We start from the raw sequence: 26,330 nt of genomic DNA on the forward strand, positions 1-26,330 counted from the left end.
TGCTTTTGCGCTTTAATAGATTAAACTTTCAAAGATCACATACCTTATATTCCCCTCTCTTTAACTCTGACACATCTCTTTCTTTATGAGAATTGTATTATTTATATAATTCCATGTGGAATTCTTCAGCGCCAGAGTGTTTGATAAGACAGTGCAGACATTTTTGAACAGTTTTCTTCCTCCTAAGGTTTTACAGACAGTAAACAATCACAGTTTAAGCCAGGATGATTTCATCAATGCTCTAAGTGTCATGTCCATTAGCTCTTCTTTTGGATTGTTTTGTTTGTCATGCATCATATCTTCTACTCACAGAGCATGTGTCCATATGGAAACTCAAGTTATAATGTTTTTTTTTGTTTGTTTTTTTACATTATTATTATGACATGAAAATGACAACATTCTTAGTCACTTAGTCACCATTTTTCATCTTTTCCACTTGTTCTTATCAAGTGGATAGGGAGAACTGGGCTAAAATAACACCTATACAGGTGCTGCCAATCAAATCTCAGTTGGTTAAATTATTTGTTTGTGATGTGAAAATCAGAATGGGCTCGTGGCCCTTGATTGTTAAAAGCCTATCATAAACAAATATGGATTGTGTTGAGCTGTTTCTTCTGAGTAAATTAAAGTGATAGCTCACCGAAAAGTGAACATTTCATTCTGTTCCAGACCTGTATGATTTTCTTGACATTAAGTATTGTATCCTTTAACCGGACTGGCTGTTTGATATTTCCCTGCAGGAGGACACTGATCATAACTACTACACCTCAAAGACTTATGTCCCCAGTGACCCTATGAGCAAAAATTTATGGGTAAATATCGATCTAATGCACAAGGAGAATGTGAAGATTCATGGCATCCTCTCCAATACACACCGTCAAGCAGCGGTAAGACAGTATTCATTCATTCATTCATTCATCACTCACACACAAATAGAAAGCAGTAGATTTCTGAAATCTTCTGAAATGCAAATTATATGAAATTACAAAATTTAAGAACAATTACTGTTCACGTTCATTTTCAAATAAAAATAAATACTTAAACATCTCTTTGTGTGGATTATGAAAGTAACAGACCAAGTGTTGATCCTCAAATGCCCCATTTCTCTGAAATGGGATCAGGTTTTGGTGTGTCGCCATCCCATTACTGGAACAGACTGAGATATCCTCACATCCCACTTTCCAAACAAAAGAAACCACAGCGGACAAACACACCATATATTTAAGACAGAAGTCAAATTTATTCTGCTTACTGTTTAGATCTTTTTATAATTGCAAGCTAAACTCTGTCTTGTTTTCATCCTCAGCGGGTCAATCTCTCCTTTGATTTTCCATTTTATGGGTATTTGTTGCGAGAGATCACTGTTGCAACTGGTGGTAAGTAACCTGGCCTCTAGCATGTGATGTGTGCAGCACAACCAAAGATGAGGCTATAAGAGATCATCTTCCTGCCTCCATGCGATATGAGTATTATATAGCTAAACCAGGACATATGATCTGTATGAGCTTAAAGAGGAATATATAATTGATTGGTTCTTGCTTGTAGGCATAAGAGCTTGACTGTGAGTCACTTTGTTCTAGTGGATCAGGCTGTGTTTATCAGCTGTGAGAGGTTCCTGATATCTGGGCATGGGGATTTTTATTATGATGGTAGTTCATGTGACTCACTGCCTGCTGGAATATGTGTCTCAGATGAATGAGTGAATGAAAGATAGAAAGAGAAAACCACCATATGATTTCTCCCTATAATCACATCAGTCATCTCTCTGTGGTTGGAAACAGTGAAACACAAGTGATGTAAATATCCCAATCCCAGTGATGTTTTGTCAGGAGCAAAAAATTGTGCACCATATCAGTGATATAAGAGGTACTTTTCCTGCTTTAAAAATAGGTAATGAACAGCACAGGAAAATGCTTGCTAAATCATGAAAATCTGAGTATCTATTTACATTAAGTGGAATCAGCCCATGAACGCTTTTTGCATCAACTCTGTTGTCTGGTTAAATAAGACAAAATTGCTAAAGAAAAAACTGCTTTGGTAACTAGGATAGGAGTCCAGAGATCAAGGACAGTGGATTTAGCTTTTGATGTGACCAACTTGTTTGAATAAGCTTTTTTCAGATCATATTTGTCTCTCTGTTCCCATTTCAACTGGAAGAGGTTTATTTTAAGTACAAATGGCAAAAAATACAAATAAAATAATAATAAATTGAGAGGTGGAAATAAAGTTCCTTTGAGGACACCTATGCGGATCAGCAAGTTCAATATGGTTAAGGGTAGGTGTATGGTTGGGCTTTAGAATTAGGCACAAGTAAGGAAAAATAAGTGTGCACATTGCTATAATAAATCGATTTTGAAGATTTGTTTTTCTTTTTAATTTTCTTGGATTGTCAAATGATATGAGTCCTGGTTTTGTCTTAATTATTTTCTTTTTATTAAACTGAATATGAGTTTTTAAGTGCTCTGTGTTTACAGGGTAAGTTGGTCAGTAAAGTCCAGGTTAGCTGAATTCCTGTGGTAAGATTCGCACACAAATGTTGAAGACACATTTTAGATTATGTATGTGTGGAAGGTCCTTTCTATTTTCTGTGAGTGGGAAGGAAGGAGGCATTTATATGGCTAATTAGAGTATTAATCACTTTGGAGACAGACCAGGGCTGTTTGCCAGGATGCATAGATGAGAAAGGAGGAGACCACAGAGATTAAGTGTAGAAAGACAAGCACATGTTCATGCATTGGTGCCAAAAAAAAAAAGTTTTTATGAACAAAATGAGTAGTTTTATCTTATTTTCATCTTGAAGATTAAATTTTAAATGCCTTTTTAATATTATTCTATATTGTGAATTTGTATTGTAAAGGTTTATAGATTGTGTGTGGTTGTGTTGTGTTTTCAGGGTTCATCTACACAGGTGATGTGGTTCACCGAATGTTGACAGCCACACAATATATCGCTCCACTTATGGCAAACTTTGACCCCAGCCTCTCCAGAAATTCAACTGTCATCTATTTTGACAATGGTAAGAGACAGATGCACTGGACTGTGTGTGTGTGTGAGTGCGTGCGTGTGTGTGTGTGTGTGAGCGAGAGAGACTGAGGGTGTCTTGTCTGACAGAAATATACAATGGAAAAATATATTGGTACAGAAATTGGTCAGACCGAGTTATGTTCACATGCACACACCCATCAAAAACACTCTACCTTGACTTGAAGAGAGAAATGTGTCACTTGTTGTTTTCAAGATGCTCTTATTTACAGAGGCATACAGGATCAGAAACTGAAACTGTTATTAGTAGAGAATATAAGTATTAAACTACCTACTCATCTTTTTAAAGATGTTTTTTCTACCGTGAGTTCTAGCCTAACAGCTATAATTAATAGTTCTTTGATGAGTGTAGTAGTACCTAACAGTTTCAAATATGCAATTCTTCATCCCTTGTTAAAAAAAACTAACTTGGATCATACAGTCTTTAACAACTATAGGCCAATTTCTAAATTGCCACTTATTTCCAAGATATTAGAGAAAGTGGTTTATTCACAGTTATATTCATTTCTGAATACTCATGATATTTTAGATACATTCCAGTTGGGTTTCAGGACCTGTCACAGCACAGAATCTGCACTGCTCAAGGTTACTGATGATATATTATTATCGTTGGACTCTGGATCACATGTTGTTCTGGTTTTGTTGGATCTGAGTGCTGCCTTTGATACGATAGACCATGAAATTCTTCTTAATCGTCTGGAGTGTTGGATTGGTGTTCAGGGTATAACTCTACAGTGGTTTGCATCGTATTTAAAAGACAGGACAGTTGCTGTGAATCTGTGAGACTTCTCTTCCACATTGGCCCCTTTAGTTTGTGGTGTCCCTCAGGGGTCGAGTTTGGGACCGTTGCTGTTTTCTCTTTACATGCTTCCTCTAGGCACCATTTTTGGAAGTATGGTATTTCATATCACTGTTATGCAGACGATTTCCAGTTTTACTTTCAGGTGAGCTTAGATAAAACCTGTTCATTGGATAAAGCACAGGAATGTTACAGTGACATTAAAGAGTTTGGGGGTTATAATGGACTCATCACTTAACTTTACAAAACAGATTAGTGCCGTTGTTAAAGGTAGCTTTTTTAACCTGAGATCAATTGCTAAATAAAGCATTTTTTATCTAGTAAGGATTTAGAAATCTTTACATTGGCTTCCGGTCAAATTCAGGATTGTTTTTTAAATTCTCCTGTTTGTCTACAAGGCCCAGTCAGGCCTTGCCCCCCAGTACATCAGTGATCTTATTGTCCTTACTCTCCTTCTAGAGTCCTTAGGTCCACCGATCAATGGCTTTTAAAGGTTCCTCGTTGTAATTTAAAATCAAAAGGAGATCATGCTTTTTCTGTGGTAGTTCCCAAACTCTGGAATAGTCTCCCTTTCCATGTGAGGTCAGCTCCATCGTTTATAATTTTTAAGTCTTATTTAAAAACGTATTTGATTTCTTTAGCTTTTGAATAAGGTATGTTTGTTTTGTTGTATGATTTTAATCTTGTTATTTTTGTAAAGCACTTTGGGGCAGCGTCTGTTGTTTAGGAAATATGCTATATAAATAAAATTGCTTGCTTGCTTGCTAAACATAATGTATAAAAGATGTATAAAATGTATAAAATATTACATTTAAAATATTATTTAAATGTGTATATGTTTCATAGGAACTGCTTTGGTTGTCCAGTGGGATCATGTCCATCTCCAGGATTCTTTTAATCAAGGAAGTTTCACCTTCCAGGCTACATTACACAGTGATGGGCGAATTGTCTTTGCTTACAAAGAGGTCTGATAGATTTTTTTTAATTCCTCCATGTCTTTCATCCTTTTTTCTATTTCTCTCCCTGTCTGTGACACGGCTCTTCTGTGATTACTTCTTTTCCATCAGAGTTTGTATGATTGTGTCAGTGTCACTCTCTTTTCAATTTTCCACTTACAGACACAGTGAGGTACTGTACCATGCAATGGCAAAATGATGTAACCAGTACTGTTAAGATATTCCATTAGTTTCACAAATCATGTGCAATCAAATGTGACATACTTGAAATGCATGAATCCATTTTAATCATCAAATAAATCAATTGTTTTTAACATTCTAAAATAAAATATGTAGAATTGGAGATAGAAATTGTCAGGGTTTGTGGAAGGGATGAGGCAAGGACTCAAAACACAAAAACACAACTGGCAACTTGAGGCAGGACAGGGCAGAAAACACAATGGCAAATATTAAACAACAAACTGGCACAGGACTGCCAACACAAGGAGAATAAATAGGAAGCAAACAAGGAGGCTAATGAGGGAAAATAGGTGGCCAATAATCAGCTAACAAGGTTGGTGGGGTTAGACAGTAGACATGAGAGTACATGGCAAACAGAAACAAACAAAATAAGATCCATGTGCTCATATAAATCAAAAGCACAAGCACATGGCCAGCAAAACATTCAGAAGCCATGTGCTTGAACAAAACAAGACATGAACACGCAGCTAATGAGAAGACTCATAAAACCGACTGAGGGAAACCTGAGCAGAGTGCTACAGAAGACAAAACATAATATGAAAGCACATGGCTGATATAAGTATGAACTGCATGCTACACAGAACACCACAACACATGCGGTAAGAAAAGCGTATGGCCCCAGTGATCTCAAAATTACACTCTTAACACAACAAGACAGAACATGGAGCACGAGTGTCCGAACCCCAACACAAAACCAAAACTGAACAAGACATGAGTGCCAGGATCTGAACACCACGCTCCAATATGAAACAAGGAAAAAGGGCACGCAGAAAACAAGACATGACAGGAGTATCAGGGGTCTGTCACAAAAGATAAAACCAGGAATAAACTGAGACTGATGAGACAGAATCCTGACAGAAATATTGTAACCCTCTAGTCAGAAGACATTCTTGTAAATGCTGTTGAGATTTATTTGATTATTGCAAATCATATTCAGCCCACAAACTTCCTAACTGAATTATGCTTCTCCTTCTCCCCATGTCTGCCCTGCTCACTCCCTATCTTCCTTCTTTATTTCTTTTTTGCTTTCCTTCTTTTGATCTAGCTGTCTAACCTCACCTCCTCAGGTCAATGATGGATGAATTAACTAGGATGTGCTTTTATTTCAGGTCCCAGTGCAGATTGCAAAAATCAGCTCTGTCAATCATCCAGTGAAGGTTGGACTGTCTGATGCCTTTGTGGTGGTTCATAAGATTCAGCAGATCCCCAGTGAGTGAACATAGCAAATAACACCAATGACAAGTTGCATTGTGTAATCCAAGTGTATTTTTTTTTTTTTTTTTTGGAGATTTGAGTTGATGACTAAATTTGACAGGTGCTATTCAGCCCATCAGAAAACTGGGAATATGTTTGTTCTGACAGTCGATTACCTCTGGGTTGATCTCACAGCTCCATCCTTCTCCCCTCTCAAGCAGTCTGTTTGTCTGGTGTGCCAACAGTGAGCCCGGCAGAACCAAACCCGACAAATTTAGCAGATAGATATGCCTGAAGTTGGACAATGAGTGAGTGTGGGAGAGAACAGGAGAAGAGGATGTGTTTGCTGTCAGGACATCATGAATAGATTTTCCATAACGGCTTATTCTTTCTGAGCATATGTGTGTCTGTGTTTGTTTGTTTGTGTCTGTCTGCTGAGAAAGGGCAGAATTTGCATAATTGTGTCTGTCTGTTACAATATGAGAAAGAGGTGAAGGAGAGAGTTGAGAATGAGGTGGAGTGATTGAGAGTGTTAATAGCCTGTGTGGGTCTCGCCTCTCTTTCACTAATTAGTGTCTGGAGACTCATCAGGTGACACTGTTTAAGATGCATAAGCACAGACATGCATATCTCCAGGCATTATCAGCATGCTACTAAGGATTTTTGTGACACCCCATGAGCAAGAAATGTAATTACCCACAGGAAGAGAAAAACTGTCTACACTGAACAAGCTGAACAATAATTTCCTGTCTTAAAGTTTAGCTGCTCATTAATGTATTAATAATCCAGCGATGTAGGTTTCAGCCAGGTCAGACAGATACATCCTCAGCTGCACACACACATTCACTTTATCAGAGAGATTCTCCCCTACCGAACACATTCATCTAGAGAGGTGACACACAAAAAGCCATATACACAAACACAAACACATTGGTATCACTCTATTAGAAAGGACACTGTTTTATACAGAGGTGACCCCAACTCTTTACACAAACCTGTAGACACCAGTAAACGTAAATCAAAATGTGATTTGCATAATTTATGAGCCTTTTAAATAGCAAGGAACAAAAAATTAATACTAAAAAACGTCTAAAGCCCTATTCGGATGGGACTAGTTTTACATGGGGTCGTTAGAGAAATCTGCGTTTCACAGACGTACTTGGTGATTTTAATCCCGTCCGAATCTGCCACGTCTGTGTTTTTCTCACACAACCTCTGTGATAATTCCAGAGCAAATTACCTACCGTTTTTCAGCAAACTCAGTGATCCTCTGAGAAAACTAATCCCGTCCAAATGCGAATGTCTGTGATTGTGAACGCGTTTCCATGTGTGTTTTGGCCAACGTGAATTACCGTAGATGCTCTTACCGCGCGGATGTTTGATATATTTGCTTAGCGGCAAATAAATAATAATGAAAAAAATAATACAAATAATAAAATTAAGAGCAAGATCGCGTAAACTGTTAATACCAGCTATTGTAATATCTTGCATCAGGTAAGACTACTCACGTTCATTTATGTACTCAGTTACATAATGTTTTAATTACACTTTAATAAAAAAAAAATTTAAAAAAGGAAAACAAGTTAAACTAAAGGAACCACACATTAACATGGTTTTGCTATACTAGCCATTTAGTATTTATTGTGTAATAAAACTAAGGCAATCATTCTGAATGAATGCAATGCACGCATACAGAGCGCGTGATCTCTGTGACGCCCAGATGCACAAATCAGACCCTCCCACCTCTGTAATAAACACGGAGATACTAGTCCCGTCCGAATTGGTACATGAAAATCACAGACGTCAGGTGGTAAGAATCTAAACTCAAACGTAGTTTAGAAAACTAGTCCCATCCGAATAGTGCTTAAGGTTACGTATGTAACCCTGGTTCCTCGAAGGAACGAGACGCTGCGTCGAAAACGTTTGGGGAACGTGTCCAGCATGACGTCTCTGAATAGCGTTTATAATCAGTCCAAAGGAAGGGCGAGACGTCATAGGCGAGTGACGTCAGAGACCAGGAAGCATAAAAGCATGAGCGACGAAGCCGGTAATCAGCCTCAAAGGATGAAGAAAGCGCCAGCCAGATATGCCGGAAGTGTAGCACTGCGACGCAGCGTCTCGTTCCTTCGAGGAACCAGGGTTACATATGTAACCTTAGACGTTCCTCTTCAGGAACTCGAGCTGCGTCGGGAACGTTTGGGGAACGAGAATGCCCACGCCGCCAGACTTTCAAATCTCTGCCTAGTGTGGAAGAGCACAGCTAAAGCAAGAGAAGGAGAAGGAGCCTGGCAGAAATCGGGGACAACCCGTCCAATGGCCAAACTTCAGAAGGAGTGAGTCTTGACCCCAAGGAGAGGGGAGATCAGAGGACTCGAGGCTTAGGATAGCATCCTGATCACCGCTTAGCATAAGCTTCTTCTGGCCGGAGGCCTCAGCCTCAGCGCACCATGGAGGAAACATGTAACCAGCATGTAACCACCTTCAGGGTGGAGTGTGTCAACCCTGCGTAGATCCTGCAGGAACTCCAGCACTGTACCATCCGGGCAGTTAACTGGGTCCAGCTGGCGGTCTCCGCACCAAGAAGTGAAAAGCTTCCACTTCAAGGCATAAAGTTTCCTCATTGAGTGAGCTCTGGATTGGAGAACAGTCTCACAACCTCGGTTGAGAGACCAGAAGCTAAGAGTTGTGCCTCCTCAGATACCATACCTACAGCCTCTAAACTCCCTGCGGGGGCGCACCCTCCGCCTGCGAGAGGAGATCTCTCCTGACGGGAACCTACCATGGAGTGCCGTCAAAAAGAGAAATCAGGCCCAGGACCCATTCCCGTCCCGACCAGAACGGGGCTACTAACAGCAGCCGGACTCCGTCCCTACGCACTCTCTCCAGAACTCCCGAGAGCAGAGCAATCAGGGGAAAAATGTACAGATGAAGCCTCTGCCACGTCTGTACCATGGCGTCCAGCCCCAGTGGAGCTGGATCAGTCAGAGGAAGCCAGAGGGGACAGTGCGATGTCTCTGGAGTCGCAAACAGATCCACAGAGTCTGGCCAACCTCTCCAACTCTGATTCATCACCTCGGTGTGAAGTCGCAATTCCCCGGGCCTTTGCCCCTGCCTCAACAGGATGTCTGCTCCCATATTAAGATGCCCAGGAATGTGAACTGCTCTGAGCGAGAGGAATTCTTCTTGGGCCCACACAAGGATCTTGTACGCTAGTTGTATAAACGGCGTGAGTGCAGACCTCCTTGGTGGTTGATGTAAGAGACCACTGCTGTGTTGTCGGTGCGCACCAACACATGGTGACCTCTTAGGTCTGGGAGAAAATAACGAAGTGCACAAAGCACGGCCAGCATCTCCATGCAGTTGATTTGCCATGTCAGATGGCGACCACTCCACAGACCACGGGCAGGGTGGCCACTCATGTCCGCACCCCAGCCGGTGAGGGATGCATCCGTCGCTAGCATCCTGCGGCGACAAGGAGCTCCCAGCACCGGGCCCTGAGACAAGAACCAAGGCTTCCTCCACATATCCAAGGCACGTAGCTAGCACCGCGTAACCTTTAGCATGTGAAGTGGGTTTCCCTTGATCTTGAGCCACCACTGTAGGGGTCTCAGGTACAGCAGGCCAATAGTATTCACGCTGGACAAAGCTGCCATCAGACCCAGCAATCTCCGTGACTGCTTGACAGTGAGTGACCGGCCTTCTCTCACTCTCACGATTGCAGTGAGGATCGACTCAATCCGAGCAGGTGACATACGTGCCTGCATCGTGGTCAAATCCCACACCATGCACAGATAAGTGGTTCTCTGAACTGGAAAAAACACCACTTTCCTTGGCGTTAAGTCTTAACCCTAGCTCTTTCTTGTGAGTGAGAATGACACCTCCATGCCGAACCGTCATCTGCTCAGATTGAGCTGATATCAACCAATCGTCAATGTGGTTGGGTCGTGAAAGTGTGGGGTTGGAGTGAGAGTGCAAGGCCAGTGGAAGATCAGTATTGGTAGGCTTTTGCCCCCAAAAGCAAACCTCAGGAACTTCCGATGAAGAAGGATGGAGATAAGTGCATCTTTTGGTAGATCGTGACACACCAGTCCTCGGACTTGGCCTGTGCAGGCTTGCTAAACTTCAGTCCCCTGACTGAGAGGTTAAAAAGCACAGATCTAGAAAAGGACACAACACCTCATCCTTCCTCGGAACAGTGAAGTACCGGGTGTAGGACCCGGACTCTGCAACCCCAGGAGGGACCACCTCGATGGTCTTCGTCCTCAGAGAGAGTCTACTTCTGTTCCATTACCAGAGCCTGCTTGGGGCCCACCAGAATTGGATTCTGTGGCCTCTCACTACAGTGTGCAGGACCCACTGAGACACATTTGGCAGTAGTTTTCACGCTGCAAAATAGTCTACTAAGGGAATCAGCCTCTCAAGACTGATCTCTGGTGGCATCAGAGCAATTAGCTCGGTGCCCTGAAGCGGCGCACTGGCAGGAGACGGCCGATATAGCTGCTCTGGAAACCTCCCAGGAGGTCGCGAGCCTCTTAGCACCGCTACGTTTCTGGTCGGTAACTGAGAGAAGTGCTCGCTGGAGACTGCTGCACCCTTGAACACCGGCAGGGTTGGCAGATCGATCTCCTGAGGGCACTGAGGAGAGACGGGCCCTGAGTAATGCGGTGTACACTGCTCTTCCCCAGAGGGGCCTGCCCTCCGAGGTCCTGAGCCGCAGCATCAGGACTCTCATAGCTGAAGTCTCCTAAAAACGACGGTCCTCAGACCCACATTGTCTGCTAGGAAGATTAGACCAGACCCTGCTCAGGGCAGGACCACGTGAAGTTCACTTGGCAGGAGCTCCCACACCGCCATGTGACCTCCTAAGGGAACCAGTCTCGCGAGACTGGTGCGCCTAGAGCCACTAGCTCGGTGCCCTGAAGCGTTGGACCGGCAGGGTCGACCATACTAGCTGCTCTAGAGACCTCCGTAGAGGTAGCGAGCCTTTCAGCACCGCTACGTTTCCGGGCTGTAACTGAGAGAAGCGCTGAGAAGATCGCTGCACCTTGGAACACCGGCAGGGTTGGCAGAATGATCTCCTCAGGGCACTGAGGAGAGACAGGCACCGTGTAATGCGGTGTACACCACTCTTCCCCAGAGGAAGCTGGCCCTCAAAATGTCCTAGGCCTGGGCATCTGGGCGTTATGATGAAGGCTATCCTGCAAAAACAATGGTCCATAGAACTGCTTTCCACTAAAAGACTCCGCCTGGGAGCGCCACTTTGACTCTAGCGTCTGTGGAGTACAAAAGTGACACTCCCAGCACGAAGGGCTGGAACACGGTTGGGACTGCTCCCCACAGCAGCCCCTGACTGCCTCGACCTCCTCAGAGGAAGAGCAGTACACACGTGTTCTCACACAAGAAATTACATCCCTAGAGCCCCTGTACATCTAACTTCACATAGCCTTAGAATTAAATGTAGTCAGCAACCAGACTAGTCAACACGGTCTGTAGAAAAGACTCACATAAAAATGAAACAATGTAATACACGCATTGCCTCTGCAGCGTGCATGTCTTTATATATATATATATATACAGTTTTGTTCAAAATAATAGCAGTACAATGTGACTAACCAGAATAATCAAGGTTTTTAGTATATTTTTTATTGCTACGTGGCAAACAAGTTACCAGTAGGTTCAGTAGATTGTCAGAAAACAAACAAGACCCAGCATTCATGATATGCACGCTCTTAAGGCTGTGCAATTGGGCAATTAGTTGAAAGGGGTGTGTTCAAAAAAATAGCAGTGTCTACCTTTGACTGTACAAACTCAAAACTATTTTGTACAAACATTTTTTTTTTTCTGGGATTTAGCAATCCTGTGAATCACTAAACTAATATTTAGTTGTACGACCACAGTTTTTTAAAACTGCTTGACATCTGTGTGGCATGGAGTCAACCAACTTGTGGCACCTCTCAGCTGTTATTCCACTCCATGATTCTTTAACAACATTCCACAATTAATTCACATTTCTTGGTTTTGCTTCAGAAACAGCATTTTTGATATCACCCCACAAGTTCTCAATTGGATTAAGGTCTGGAGATTGGGCTGGCCACTCCATAACATTAATTTTGTTGGTTTGGAACCAAGACTTTGCCCGTTTACTAGTGTGTTTTGGGTCATTGTCTTGTTGAAACAACCATTTCAAGGGCATGTCCTCTTCAGCATAGGGCAACATGACCTCTTCAAGTATTTTAACATATGCAAACTGATCCATGATCCCTGGTATGCGATAAATAGGCCCAACACCATAGTAGGAGAAACATGCCCATATCATGATGCTTGCACCTCCATGCTTCACTGTCTTCACTGTGTACTGTGGCTTGAATTCAGAGTTTGGGGGTCGTCTCACAAACTGCCTGTGGCCCTTGGACCCAAAAAGAACAATTTTACTCATCAGTCCACAAAATGTTCCTCCATTTCTCTTTAGGCCAGTTGATGTGTTCTTTGGCAAATTGTAACCTCTTCTGCACATGCCTTTTTTTTAACAGAGGGACCTTGCGGGGGATTCTTGAAAATAGATTAGCTTCACACAGACGTCTTCTAACTGTCACAGTACTTACAGGTAACTCCAGACTGTCTTTGATCATCCTGGAGGTGATCATTGGCTGAGCCTTTGCCATTCTGGTTATTCTTCTATCCATTTTGATGGTTGTCTTCCGTTTCTTCCACGTCTCTCTGGTTTTGCTCTCCATTTTAAGGCATTGGAGATCATTTTAGCTGAACAGCCTATCATTTTTTGCACCTCTTTATAGGTTTTCCCCTCTCTAATCAACTTTTTAATCAAAGTACACTGTTCTTCTGAACAATGTCTTGAACGACCCATTTTCCTCAGCTTTCAAATGCATGTTCAACAAGTGTTGGCTTCATCCTTAAATAGGGGCCACCTGATTCACACCTGTTTCTTCACAAAATTGATGACCTCAGTGATTGAATGCCACACTGCTATTTTTTTGAACACATCCCTTTCAACTAATTCAACTAATTGCCCAATTGCACAGCCTTAAGAGCGTGCATATCATGAATGCTGGGTCTCATTTGTTTTCTGAGAATCTACTGAACCTACTGGTAACTTGTTTGCCACGTAGCAATAAAAAAATATATACGAAAAACCTTGATTATTCTGGTTAGTCACATTGTACTGCTATTATTTTGAACAATACTGTATATATATATATATATATATATATTATCTTATGCTACTCAGTCACACAAACAACATCAATCTCCTCAGAGAAAGATGGATGCTGCAGCGAGCTGTCTCAGAGGGTGAAGAAATCGCAGCGCTGGTTTCCAAGCCTCGAGAATGAACTCTAGATCTAGTGAACACGGGTGGAGATAGGACAAGCCGTCTCCAACCCGTTCCGCCAGATCATGAGCTCATTGACGCCTTTCCACATCAATCTCCTCAGAGAAAGACAGGCAGCGCGTCGCGCCCTCTCATCTGAGAGAAAGTACCACAAACGCGGGCTTCCGACCCCCGAGAGCGGCATCGGATCTGGTGGCTAAGAAAGAAGATAGGGACTTGCCCGTCTTACATTCCCTACATTCAGAGAGCCTTCTGAGAGTGAAGCAAAGGCTCGCATCGCAGCCGTCAAGTCCCTCGAGAGCTGACACTGCGCGCTTCACTCTCAAGCAGACAACACACGAGCTGCATGTGTCCCTACCTTTTTTTTGGGGGGGGGGGGGGGGGGATGGGGGGCAGGAAAAACACACAGCCTGAACGCTGCCTGCTCTCTTGATTGAAGCTTTGACAATGGAGTTTATCAGTGGACAAACGACACTAAATAAGACTCACAAACAGATAGCGACTGACACACACACAGAGCGCTTGCTGAAGACACAAGACTGATTACTGCTCATGCTTTTATGCTTCCTGGTCTCTGACATCACCCGCCTATGACGTCTTGCCCTTCCTTTGGACTGATTATACACGTTATTCAGAGACGTTACGCTGGACGCGTTCCCCAAACATTCTCGAAGCAGCTCGAGTTCCAGAAGAGGAACTAATAAATTTGCAGATATTTTCAAAACTGTTTCTCTATTGCTTAAGTTTAGGTAGTTTTGGTAGTAATTTTAATCAAACCTGCACACACATACACACACATATAGAAATATTGCTACACTACCCACCCTCTCTTCATTCTAATTCAATTTTCCATTTCACTGCTTTTTGGGTGATTCAGCTACCAGTCATGTAGATGATGATCATTCATTTGATCCAGTGTGTGCCGATGATGGTGAGCTTAACTTTAACTCGAAGACTATTATATACTGAATTACTTCCAGATGAAGCACATCAACATAAAGTAGGTTTATCAACCAATACATTTAAATTATGAAAAGTCCATTCTGTCTTCTAGGGTGTCATAGGGATTCATGGCATTAGAGACCTGAGTATGAGCACTGAATAAACAATGTATAGTTCACCAACAGATGCTGATGAATGGCAACAGACACATCGTCAGGTTTTGTCTGATCAGTGTCACCCTATTTGCATCTGATGACATTGATCGGTACTTGAACGCCAATTTAATTTAATTTAAATTTGTAATTTAGTTTTTATCTTGTAAAAATTCCAGTTACAGTTAAAAGGTTAATTTAGCCAAAAATGAAAATTAGGCTGAGTTTTACTCACCCTGAGGCATCGTAGGTGTATATGACTTTCTTCTTTCAGAATTCTATAAAAAATTGTCTTTGATCTTTCAAGCTCTATCATTGCATTTAGTCCGGGAGCATGACGTATGGAGGTCAGCGTTGTGCATGCGCCGGTGAGTCTCGTGAAAACCATTGTATGTTTACAGGATCAAAAGAAGCAAAGTTTCCTTACTTACTTTTTACTCACTCTTGGCTTATATGGAAATCCTCTGACATTCTTCTTTACAAATCCTTTTGTATTTCCAATTAGTGACCATTGTTTAGTTTTGAACTCTCCACTGCTTCTCCGTGCGCGTCAATTCTGAGCGGAGCATGCGCAACGCTGACCTCATATGTCATCCCCCGGAACTGTTTTCTTGTACAACAGTGAGCCCAAGCTGAATTAAAGTTATTATTATGTTTTGAATATGGATATTTTTCTTACAAAAACACATCAGTTTGCCACAGAAGGCCTTTGTTCACCCCCCGGAGCAGTGTGAGACACTTTTTATTATGGAAGGGTGCTTTTTTTTAAACTTCTTTTGGAATGATGCACTGCAACACCCGCTGAGTGCAATGATAGAGCTTGAAATATCAAAGACAATTTTTTATATAACTCAGACTGGATTTGACTGAAAGAAGAAAGTCATATACACCTAGGATGCCTCAGGGGTGAGTAAAACGCAGCCTAATTTTCATTTTTGGGTGAACTTATCATTTAATGTTGACACATTATTCCAAAATAATAGACAACAACAGAGTAACAGATTTTGGATTTCATGTATGTTTTATTGCGAACTGATGTTCTTTTGAATAGTCAAACGTAGATTTGGATCATCAGTCATCAAACACTGCAGGTGTAATGATGTAAACATTGATTCAAGATGCATAAAGTGCTGTTTTTGTACAATGAAAAAAGATGGAAGCAGATTATTAAAGAAGCCTTGCACATTCAAGTTAAAAATGCCCACACATTAAAAGTAAGGAGAATTTAACAAGTTAAGTACTTTAAATGTGTTCAAAATGGCAACTAAGAGCTAATGTACATGAGAAAACAGAACTTTACAGAAAAATGCTGCTCCTCCCTCTCTATTTGCTTGTGCTATAGAAGTTTCGGTAGCACTTTATTTTACAGTCCTGTTCCCCATGTAGTAATTACAATAACTATGTAATAACTAGGTACAGTACTAACCCTGAACCTACTCCTAAACCTAACCCTAAACCATGTAGTTACCTTGTATTACCAGAACTTTCTTAGATAAATATACTGTAAATACACTGTAAGTACACTATAAGTACATGTAAGGACACGTACTGTAAAATAAAGTGCAACTGAAGTTTCGACAACTTGAATGATTTACATGGTAATTGTAATATGTGTTTGTTTGGCTCTAGATGTGCGGAGAAAGACTATCTATGAGTATCACCGAGTGGAGCTGTTAAAGACCAAAATTACTAGCAGTACAGCTGTTGAAATAATACCACTACCCAGTAAGCCAATGGACACACACAATATATATATACACACACATAAACAGTCTTGCTAATAGAACTGGGAAAAAAAAGAAGTGATTATAGCTAGTAGAGGCTTATATTGTTATACCTCTTATCTGCAATGTCAGATTTTGTGTTAGAGTTTTTATCACAACTTTTATGTAAATCCAGCTCATTGTTATATTAGCCTTTTGCTCTATTCGTGATGAATTCTGTGCTGATGCATTTTCTATGTCTTTTTTTCTTTTCTGCAGCATGTCTTCAATTCACAAGCTGCACTTCTTGCATAGCGTCTCAAATTAACTTCAACTGCAGCTGGTGTCACCGGCTCAATAGGTGAGAAAACAAACCGCTATTCATTCTGTCTCTCGTTCCCCTATTCTAATCTCATTTTACTGGAATAGAAGATGCCGTTCTCAGACCACTTGCCTTGAGGTGGTGCAATGTGCAATGTCTGTCAGCAGTTGAACTCTCAACACAGACCTTCACAAGATGTGTGGAGATAATTCACCATTTCTAATTCCGCAGTCACAATGTTACAAGATTGCCTTTGTATGTAAAGATGGCCTAAAAATTGAAACGAACTGTAAACCATGTGTAAACCATTAACAAAATGTAATTTGAATTTTTGGAAGCGATAAGGCTTCAAATGTAGCAGAGATTCTTCCATACCAGGACTGCTTTTCCTGAGAGTGTGAGAAAAAGAGGGGAAATAAAGTCACATTCCTGATGATTCATGCCTGGCCCCTCACCTCTCGAACCCAGACAGCTTTTCTCTATAGATCACTTACCAAAGAACAGACGAGACCAAGACAACCAACCTCGTTTTGCTTTATTTTCCTGGCAATCCTTCCATCAGTCTACTCTTTCAATCCCTCGCTCTCATTCTCAAGCACATGTATACACACCCCCACACATGCATGCACATACTCTTAGGGATTCAGGAATATAATATCCCAGGTGGTGTTTATTATAAGATTTAGTTCTTGACAGGCAGAGAGAGAAAAGACCAGTTCGCTTGTGTTAGAGGAGTTGGTTTTTCCCTATCAAGTACATCCTGCACACATTTTTTGAGCTGTAGCATTTTTCAGTGCAGTTTGTTATTTTATACATCATTACATACCCACAATAATGATGCACAAGCACATCTTTCATTGTCAGCGGGGCCTTGGTTTTTCCATCTACTTTTGGAAACCTACTTCTAAATTAGCTGGATTGTGTAATTAAATCGGAAGTCGGAGTCTTGAATCGTCTCCTGGTAGACGAGGGAGTCATATTCAGACTTCATCAATATGCATAACCATTTTTGTTTGGCTGGAGGTTATGGAAACAATGTGGAGTTAGAAATTGCTGCAGTAATTAAAGTCAGTTTTTTTAGCTTGATTACGGCTGTGTTTGTTTGTGAGGGAGAATAAAAGAGCAGACTAATGATATAGTAAATGCAGGTAAATGCCAGGTAAATGCCTTCCAATGCAATTTATCAACAATATAACCCTTGTCTTTGGAGAGAGCAGACAAAGTCTAATCTGATGCAGCTGACACACACAAAAACAAACTCTAACTGAACAGAAGACCATAATACTGTAGTAAAGTGTTGCACTTAATATCTTTCATATTTCATTACTCTGAAAGAATGAAATTACTTTAACATATGAGTGTATTAGTAACGATTATGTACATCAAAAAGAAGATGTACACTAGATTTGCATACTTGGAAAAGCATTCTTTCACTCTCAAGGTCAGATTATTACGGGATCAGAATTTGAGGTGATTGCATTTGCAGTCATTAACAGTACCTTCTGTTGTACTGAATCATTCATATATATATATATATACAGTACAGACCAAAAGTTTGGACACACCTTCTCATTCAAAGAGTTTTCTTTATTTTCATGACTATGAAAATTGTAGATTCACACTGAAGGCATCAAAACTATGAATTAACACGTGGAATTATATACATAACAAAAAAGTGTGAAACATCTGAAAATGTCATATTCTAGGTTCTTCAAAGTAGCCACCTTTTGCTTTGATTACTGCTTTGCACACTCTTGGCATTCTCTTGATGAGCTTGAAGAGGTAGTCACCTGAAATGGTCTTCCAACAGTCTTGAAGGAGTTCCCCGAGAGATGCGTAGCACTTGTTGGCCCTTTTGCCTTCTGTCTGCGGTCCAGCTCACCCCTAAACCATCTCGATTGGGTTCAGGTCTGGTGACTGTGGAGGCCAGGTCATCTGGCGGAGCACCCCATCACTCTCCTTCTTGGTCAAATAGCCCTTGATGCCTTCAGTGTTACTCTACAATTTTCATAGTCATGAAAATAAAGAAAACTCTTTGAATGAGAAGGTGTGTCCAAACCTTTGGTCTGTACTAATATATATATATATATATATATATATATACATATACTGGGCTTTTTGATAGGGTTCGGTTTCGGCCGAACCTTAGGTTTTTTTTTCACTGAATCGAACCCTAGGCTAGCGCTACGCTGGTCGACGTCACGCGGCCGTTGATTGCGTGAAGGTGTTTATATGAGGAGGAACATGGCCCGACAGTTCGCTCTAAACTAAAATGTTCAGGAATCTTGAGCGGCTGGGACAATTTATAACGTAGCAATACAGAGCTAGCCAGTCACATCGGGTGCTGACGTGGAGATAAGCATTTTTTTTCAGTGAGTCTTTGATTCCTCTAAAAGAGAATCCTCTTCAGTGGTGGAAAACAAACCAGCAGCGATTTCCACTGCTGGGAAAAATGGCAAAAATCTACCTCTATGCCCAGTGAAAGACTTTTCAGTACCACTGGGGACATTAGTTCCCACACTAGCGGCTGTCACCTGTTAATGCAGAGCGTCTTGTTTTTTTTGTTTTTTTTTTTTTATTAAACTCTCATTTCATGTGAAAGATTAGAGTTTTTACGTTAATTTAATTATGATGCAGAAGATGTGTGTGATCTTCCGTAATATTTTTCGTAATATTTGGTTACTGTTCTAATTGTAGCCTATCCTATTGTTATAAACGAAAAATAAACAGCCTACTATCCATGTTTATTGAGTTAATGTTCAATTACATTCATTTCAGTTAAAGGTGCCATCTGTCATGTCTGGCAAAAAAATCAAGTCATACTCCACATTCCATACCAGATGGGGGCAGTATGCCTCAATAAAGTGAATTGGTCTACTCTAGAGTAACAAACGAGAAACGGCATAGTCTCTATGCTCCGCCCCTACCTTCACAACAACCCTACAGTCATAGCCAAAGCCTAAGAGGACGTTTTGATTTTGAAACATGACATCTTCAAGCTACTCCCCTTCACCTTTACCAGTGAATATGTTCCTATTCGTTTTGTTCATATTACATTTTGAGTTGTATATACACATTATTTGAATTAAATTAATTTGACAGACAACATTCTGTCAACATCATTGGTCAACATCAGACAGCTGATGTTGACCAATCTAGCGCCAACCAATGTAACCAGAGCTGCCAACTCTCAAGCATTCACCGTGAGACACACACAATTGACTCTTTTCACACGCTTTCACGCCACACATCAATTTTCTCACGCACAGAAAAACCACGAAGCAAAGAGGACACGGAGACCAACAGACTAGACAGAGCAGGTTAGTTATGATATAAAAAAATGGGTAAGTTATAGCTAGCTAATTATCAAACGCAGCTATGGTTTGCCATCGCTAACATTAGCACGTTTATCGAACAGCCTTCAATAAATTTCTATGTTATAACTTGGCAAAAAAAAATACACAAACATATAAAACAAACTTCTAGCGAAATACTAACAGCATCTAACTTACCAATCCAAAAGAAATGTTGCAAGTTCGGAGTCGAGTCTCATTTCTTTCAGGTCCACCAGTTGTCTCCAGCGATGGAAAGCAGTGCCGATGTTTACTCTGGTTCGGCTCCTTTTCTTATCGGATTTGATTTGTGATTCTGAGCCCGGTTGTTTCCCTGTAGCGGGTGGTGGTCTCTTGCCAAGGGCTTCAGTCATCCTTCCGCTCTCTTCTCTGAACTGAAAGTAGTGGGCTGTACTTTCCACATGATTGAAATCAGTTTCAGGTACGCCCTGCGAGTTATTCGTGTATTGCAGATTGGCTGGTGGTTATGTTGCTCGCATACTGCCTCCCATGGCCGAAACTGGTATTACGACACCTGTCGGGCCAGGGCTAGTAATGCTAATGCTAATTAAGGTTGATATCTCTGCAGCACTATAACTTGAATTTTTTCAATGACATCATCGCCCTTATTTCTTCTCATTCTTTTGATGCGTGTAGGTCATTTTTTTGGATATTTTACCTCAATTTTTGCAAATGGCACCTTTAAGTCACCAAACATATTCTGACTTTTAAAAAGAAAAGAAAAACACTTTTCTTTGCATTGCTGCACTTTTATTGAAAGGTTTTGGTTGTTTACTTGGGTAAGCGTAAGCTTGGTAATTGTCAAAACAGTTTCTCTCACTAGTCATCCTGGCATAATGTAGCCTATTCTTTTTTTTTTTTTTTTTCAGTTTAAATAAAATAAAATGAAAAAATGCATTGCTGTGGACGTTGTTTACTTCATTAATGTGTTTTACTGTGTTAATGGAATATGCGAGTAGGATTCGGTATTCAGTTTCGGATTCGGACGAATCATGAACAGTGGATTCGGTATTCGGCCGAACCCCAAAAATCTGGATTCGGTGCATCCTTAATATATATATATATATATGTTAATGACTGCAAATGCAATCAGCTCAAATTTATTCTGATCCAGTAATAATCATATATATATATATATATATATATATATATATATATATATATATATATATATATATATATATATATATATATATATATATATATGATTATTACTGGATCAGAATAAATTTGAGCTGATTGCATTTGCAGTCATTAACATATATATATATATATATATTAAGGATGCACCGAATCCAGATTTTTGGGGTTCGGCCGAATACCGAATCCACTGTTCATGATTCGTATATATATATATATATATATATATATATATTTTTTTTTTTTTTTTTTATGATAATTATTTTAATGTTATTGCATTTTATCTAAATTAATAAAATAAAAGCTTAAAAAGAATATTTGACCATTGGGCAAATGCAGCAGTAATCAAAATGTAAAATAAGGGGAAATGTAGGGTGATAGAAAATGCAATTTGTACAGTTTAAAACCATTACGCTTATGGAGAGTCCCTCCAAAACCACAAATGCAATTATGTGTGTGTGTGTGTGCATGTGTGTGTGCGTGTGTGTGTGTGTGTGTGTGTGTGTGTGTGCACGTTCCAGTCAGTAGCTGCTCAGAGCACAGCTCTGCCTCCCTTCTGTTGGTCATGAAATCTCTAATCACAATCTTTCAGTTAGACAGTGACGCACATTATAGTGCCCTTATGCCACCACTGGTCAATTTGCATCCTTCCCAAGAGCACATCATGTGTTTAGAGCAGTGTCTTTGTTTGCTGATGCCGACTCTCTCACACAATATTGCAAGAGCTGAGTATAAAAAAAGGAACAAAAGAAAGAAAACACATTGAAAAATACTGTTCTAAGACACTCAGATCCCATAGACTGTCAGTTTATATTACCTTATTGCATGTTTATTTAATTGCTTTGTCCATTTACATCAACTCTTGAATAAAATCTGTTTTTTAAGCACAAAAAGGAATAGGATCCTTTTGATTTTAGTTTTTATGTGACGGGTTTCACACAAACACACACACATAAAAACAAATGGTTTGTTTATTACATGTGAAGCAAATGTGTGTCTCCTTTTCTGACCCCAAAATATCAGCAAGAAACACAGGGAGAGATTATGTGATGTGCGTGTGGTGAATTGTACTAAACTAAAAACAGATAATATATCACGAACAGATGAATGAAGAATGGGGAGTTGCTGAAGGATATGGAGTAAGGGGGACTGTATCTCAGCAGACATCAGGAATATCAAGCAGTCGAGGCCCATTGTGTTCCGTTCTGTGCACAAGAAAAAGTGAAGACATGGGAGGAGGAAACAAAATACTATGTACTGACTCTATTAGCCAGCATCTATTAGTGATATACTGCTGTAGACAGTCCTTCAGCTTATTGAATTTCTTGTTCTGGACCACAGTGAACAGAGTATTCTTAAATAAAGTTTCTTGGAGGACTCACAAATGAAAATTAATTTCATGATTTATTAGTTTTTTGTTGTTTTAAACTAATGACTGTTATCATTTAAATTAACAGATGCTCCAGTGGCTTTGATCGCCATCGGCAGGACTGGGTAGATAACAGTTGCCCAGATGAGGTATGTTTGTGGATGTGTGTGGATGTTTGTATGATGGATGAAAAGAAAAAGATATGCTATGCTCTCTCTCTCTCTCTCTCTCTCTCTCTCTCTCTCTCACTCTCTCTCTCGCTTTTTCTTGTACAGTGAAGACCACTAGTAATTAACATGTACAGTATGATAAGATATTTAGGGTTTTGACTATAAGAATTTATTTATTTATTGCTTTTTTTGTTTGCACATGATGGTGTTTTTGATGTTTTTAAATTTTTGGTCTACTGTAGTACAGTCTGACGTCTTTGGCTGTTATTGCCTTTATTATGGAAATTCGATTTAAAAAGTGTGTGTGTGTTTAGCACATTATTTTATTTGTATTACTTTACTGCACTAAATTAACATCACATTAACATGACAGCCCTAGTTTTTAAATAATAAAATATTGCCACATTTAATGTTAGAGTATCAAAATGTATGCCTGAATCCCAACCAACATATCAACCATATCTCAGATTTCACCTGTGTTCATCTGCCTTTCATTCGCAGACTAAGGACAACACCTGTGACATCATCAGCACTACTGATCTCAGTATGTTGACCACTGTATCAGTTGCTAAGAAGACCACAAGGAACAAAGGAACTACTGAGGGTCAATCTACCCAAACTCCATCACATGTGCCTACCAGCATCCCAACAGAAGGTACTGTCATGCCTGAAATAACACACATACCACTTAGAGGCTATTATGTGAGTCTAGGAGAGCATAAGTCTAAGTGGACGTCCATGACATGTGGAGTCCCACAAGGCTCAATTCTTGCACCGCTCTTGTTTAGCATGTATATGCTTCCTCTAAGTCAAATAATGAGAAAGAACCAAATTGCCCATCACAGCTATGCTGATGATACCCAGAAAAACTGAAGTCATTTGGAAACAAAGATGAAGTGTTCATGGTGAATGCATACCTTGACTCTAGGGGTCAAACAACTAAAAATCAAGTCAGGAATCTTGGTGTGATTCTAGAGACAGACCTTAGTTTCAGTAGTCATGTCAAAGCAGTAACTAAATCAGCATACTATCATCTAAAAACATTGCAAGAATTAGATGTTTTGTTTCCAGTCAAGACTTGAAAACTTGTTCATGCCTTTATCACCAGCAGGGTGGACTATTGTAATGTCTCCTCGCCGGCCTTCCCAAAAAGACCATTAGACAGCTGCAGCTCATCCAGAACGCTGCTGCCAGGATACTGACTAGAACCAGAAAATCTGAGCATATCACACCAGTCCTCAGGTGCTTACACTGGCTTCCAGTTACATTTAGTATTGAATTTAAAGTACTTTTACTCATATATAAGTCACTAAATGACCTAGGACCGAAATATATTGCAGATATGCTCACTGAATATAAACCTAACAGACCACTCAGATCACTAGGATCAAGTCAGTTAGAAATACCAAGGGTTCACACAAAACAAGGGGAGTCCGCCTTTATTTACTATGCCGCCTGCAGCTGGAATCAGCTTCCAGAAGAGATCAGATGTGCTAAAGCATTATTCACATTTAAATCTAGACTTAAAACTCATCTGATTAGCTGTGCATTTATTGAATGAGCACTGTGCAATGTCCGAACTGATTGCACTATATTTTCACAGTTTTTTTTTTATGTAAAATCATTTTCTAACTGTTTATAAATTTATTTTAAGTAAATGTTTTAATCATTTTAAAAGTTTTAAAATTGCTTGTTTTATTTTTGTTATTATTTTTCTTCGATTATTTTACTTTCTTTTATGTAAAGCACTTTGAATTACCATTGTGTACGAAATGTGCTATATAAATAAACTTCCCTTGCCTTGCCTTGCCTTTTAATCCTCTGATTACAGCAAACCAATGGGTCACTGATCTAAACCATTAGTTACAAGTGAATGCTCACTGTAAGAATGCATCAGGATAATGTTAAGAGGCCACCAATGGATTCTGCGTAAATCAATAGACACGGAAAAAGAAAGGATTTGTGCTTTATGAGTCTGGAGAAAATCAATTACTGGAGAAGAAAAGACATTTATAATGTAGCTGAAGGGGTTTGCTAATAAATAGGTTCCAATAGATAATCATCATTCTCCTTCGTGGCACATAAGATTCTTTCTTAAATAAACACTGACACTTACAATAAACACATTGAAAATACACCCTCATCCATATACCACTTAACTATTGTTTAACTGAAAACTCGTGTTGTTTTTCTGTGTGGTTTGTGCAAACACATTATCAGACAGTAAACAAAACAGCATAAATCATAAATCTTGCCCGTGAATTATGAATACACTTATAAATAGTTCAAATCTAGAGGAGCAATAGTTGTACCCAAGAACAAGAATATAACATTCTGATTTCATTTCCTTATTTGTTAGCCAAAATAAAAAAAGTTTTTTTTTTTTCTAATTATTTCTTGCTTATTATTGCAGCAGTTTTATCAACCGTGTCCTAACAAGGTGCAAATTCCTGTAATTTTTTTTCTTGATGAAAGCAAAAATGCTGCATGTCTCTACACAGTCACAGCCAGGGAGAAAATATTTGATGTGCAATGCACATTTATTAAGGGGGAGGACTTTGGACCGGTGAGGTTTGCTGACAGTTCCATAATGAATAATCAAAACATTTATGTACGTTTAAAGTAAAATTACCCTAAAGGCACAGTTCAACCAAATACAATCATTTGGCATCATTTACTCTTCCTCATGTTGTTCCAAACCTGTATGATTTTCGTCTAAATACAAAAGATATTTTGATGATATTTTTGGATATTTTCAAGTCAAGTCAAGTTGAGCTTTATTGTCATTCCGCTACATGTGTGGACATACAGTGGAACAAAATGTTGTGCCTCACAGGACCACAGTGCTACATAAATACATACATACAACAATGACGTAAAACAGTATAAACCTATACACAACTTACCTACTGACATATTTTGACTATTTATATTACTATATATAAAAGTTTAACTGTACATAAGCTAAAAAAAACTACACGAATGCTTCACATAAAACTATACTTATACAAAACTAACCTAAGAATATTGTTAACCAAACAGTTTTGGTGACCATAGATTTCCATTGTATGGACAAAAATCTTTTTTTCTGTTCCACAGAAAAAAGTAGGTCTTACAGATTTGAGTAAATGATGACAGAATTGTTATTCTGTTAAAGAACCTTAAATGTAGATTTGTTGGCGTAATTTTGTGTCATAGTTGATTCAGTGAGGTTAAATAATATGCTTTAATTAACAAAAATTAAAATTAAAACTACCACTGGCTCTGCACCCATTTACCTAAATTTGTTACTTCAGACTTATGTGCCCTCTAGAAGCTTGCGTCCTGCAAGTGAACGTTGCTTGATTGTTCCATCCCAAAGAAGCACAAAGTCACTTTTACGGACTTTTAAATTAAATATTCCCTCCAGGTGGAATGACCTCCCCAACTCAATCCGAGCAGCTGAGTCCTTAGCCATCTTCAAGAATCGGCTTAAAACCCATCTCTTCCATCTTTATTTGACCCTCTAACTTTAACACTCACTATTCTAATTCTGTTCTTTAAAAATCTAACAACCTTTCTAATTATATATGTGTGTATGTATAAAGACCTCTAACTAGC

General features: G+C 39.7%; 1 protein-coding gene across 1 annotated transcript in view; it reads left to right on the top strand.

Annotated features, from left to right (window-relative positions):
* Positions 1-26,330, top strand: part of LOC128016737 (plexin domain-containing protein 2) — an 82,678-nt gene that overhangs the window by 50,304 nt on the left and 6,044 nt on the right. Inside the window, exons 3-11 of the mRNA XM_052601450.1 lie at positions 741-887; positions 1,307-1,376; positions 2,894-3,016; positions 4,688-4,806; positions 6,147-6,246; positions 16,303-16,398; positions 16,656-16,737; positions 22,649-22,709; positions 23,232-23,385. Coding sequence (XP_052457410.1) covers positions 741-887; positions 1,307-1,376; positions 2,894-3,016; positions 4,688-4,806; positions 6,147-6,246; positions 16,303-16,398; positions 16,656-16,737; positions 22,649-22,709; positions 23,232-23,385 — 952 coding nt within the window. The remainder of the gene's footprint in view (positions 1-740; positions 888-1,306; positions 1,377-2,893; positions 3,017-4,687; positions 4,807-6,146; positions 6,247-16,302; positions 16,399-16,655; positions 16,738-22,648; positions 22,710-23,231; positions 23,386-26,330) is intronic.

The sequence above is a fragment of the Carassius gibelio genome, chromosome A7, assembly GCF_023724105.1.
Source record: "Carassius gibelio isolate Cgi1373 ecotype wild population from Czech Republic chromosome A7, carGib1.2-hapl.c, whole genome shotgun sequence".
Taxonomy (NCBI): domain Eukaryota; kingdom Metazoa; phylum Chordata; class Actinopteri; order Cypriniformes; family Cyprinidae; genus Carassius; species Carassius gibelio.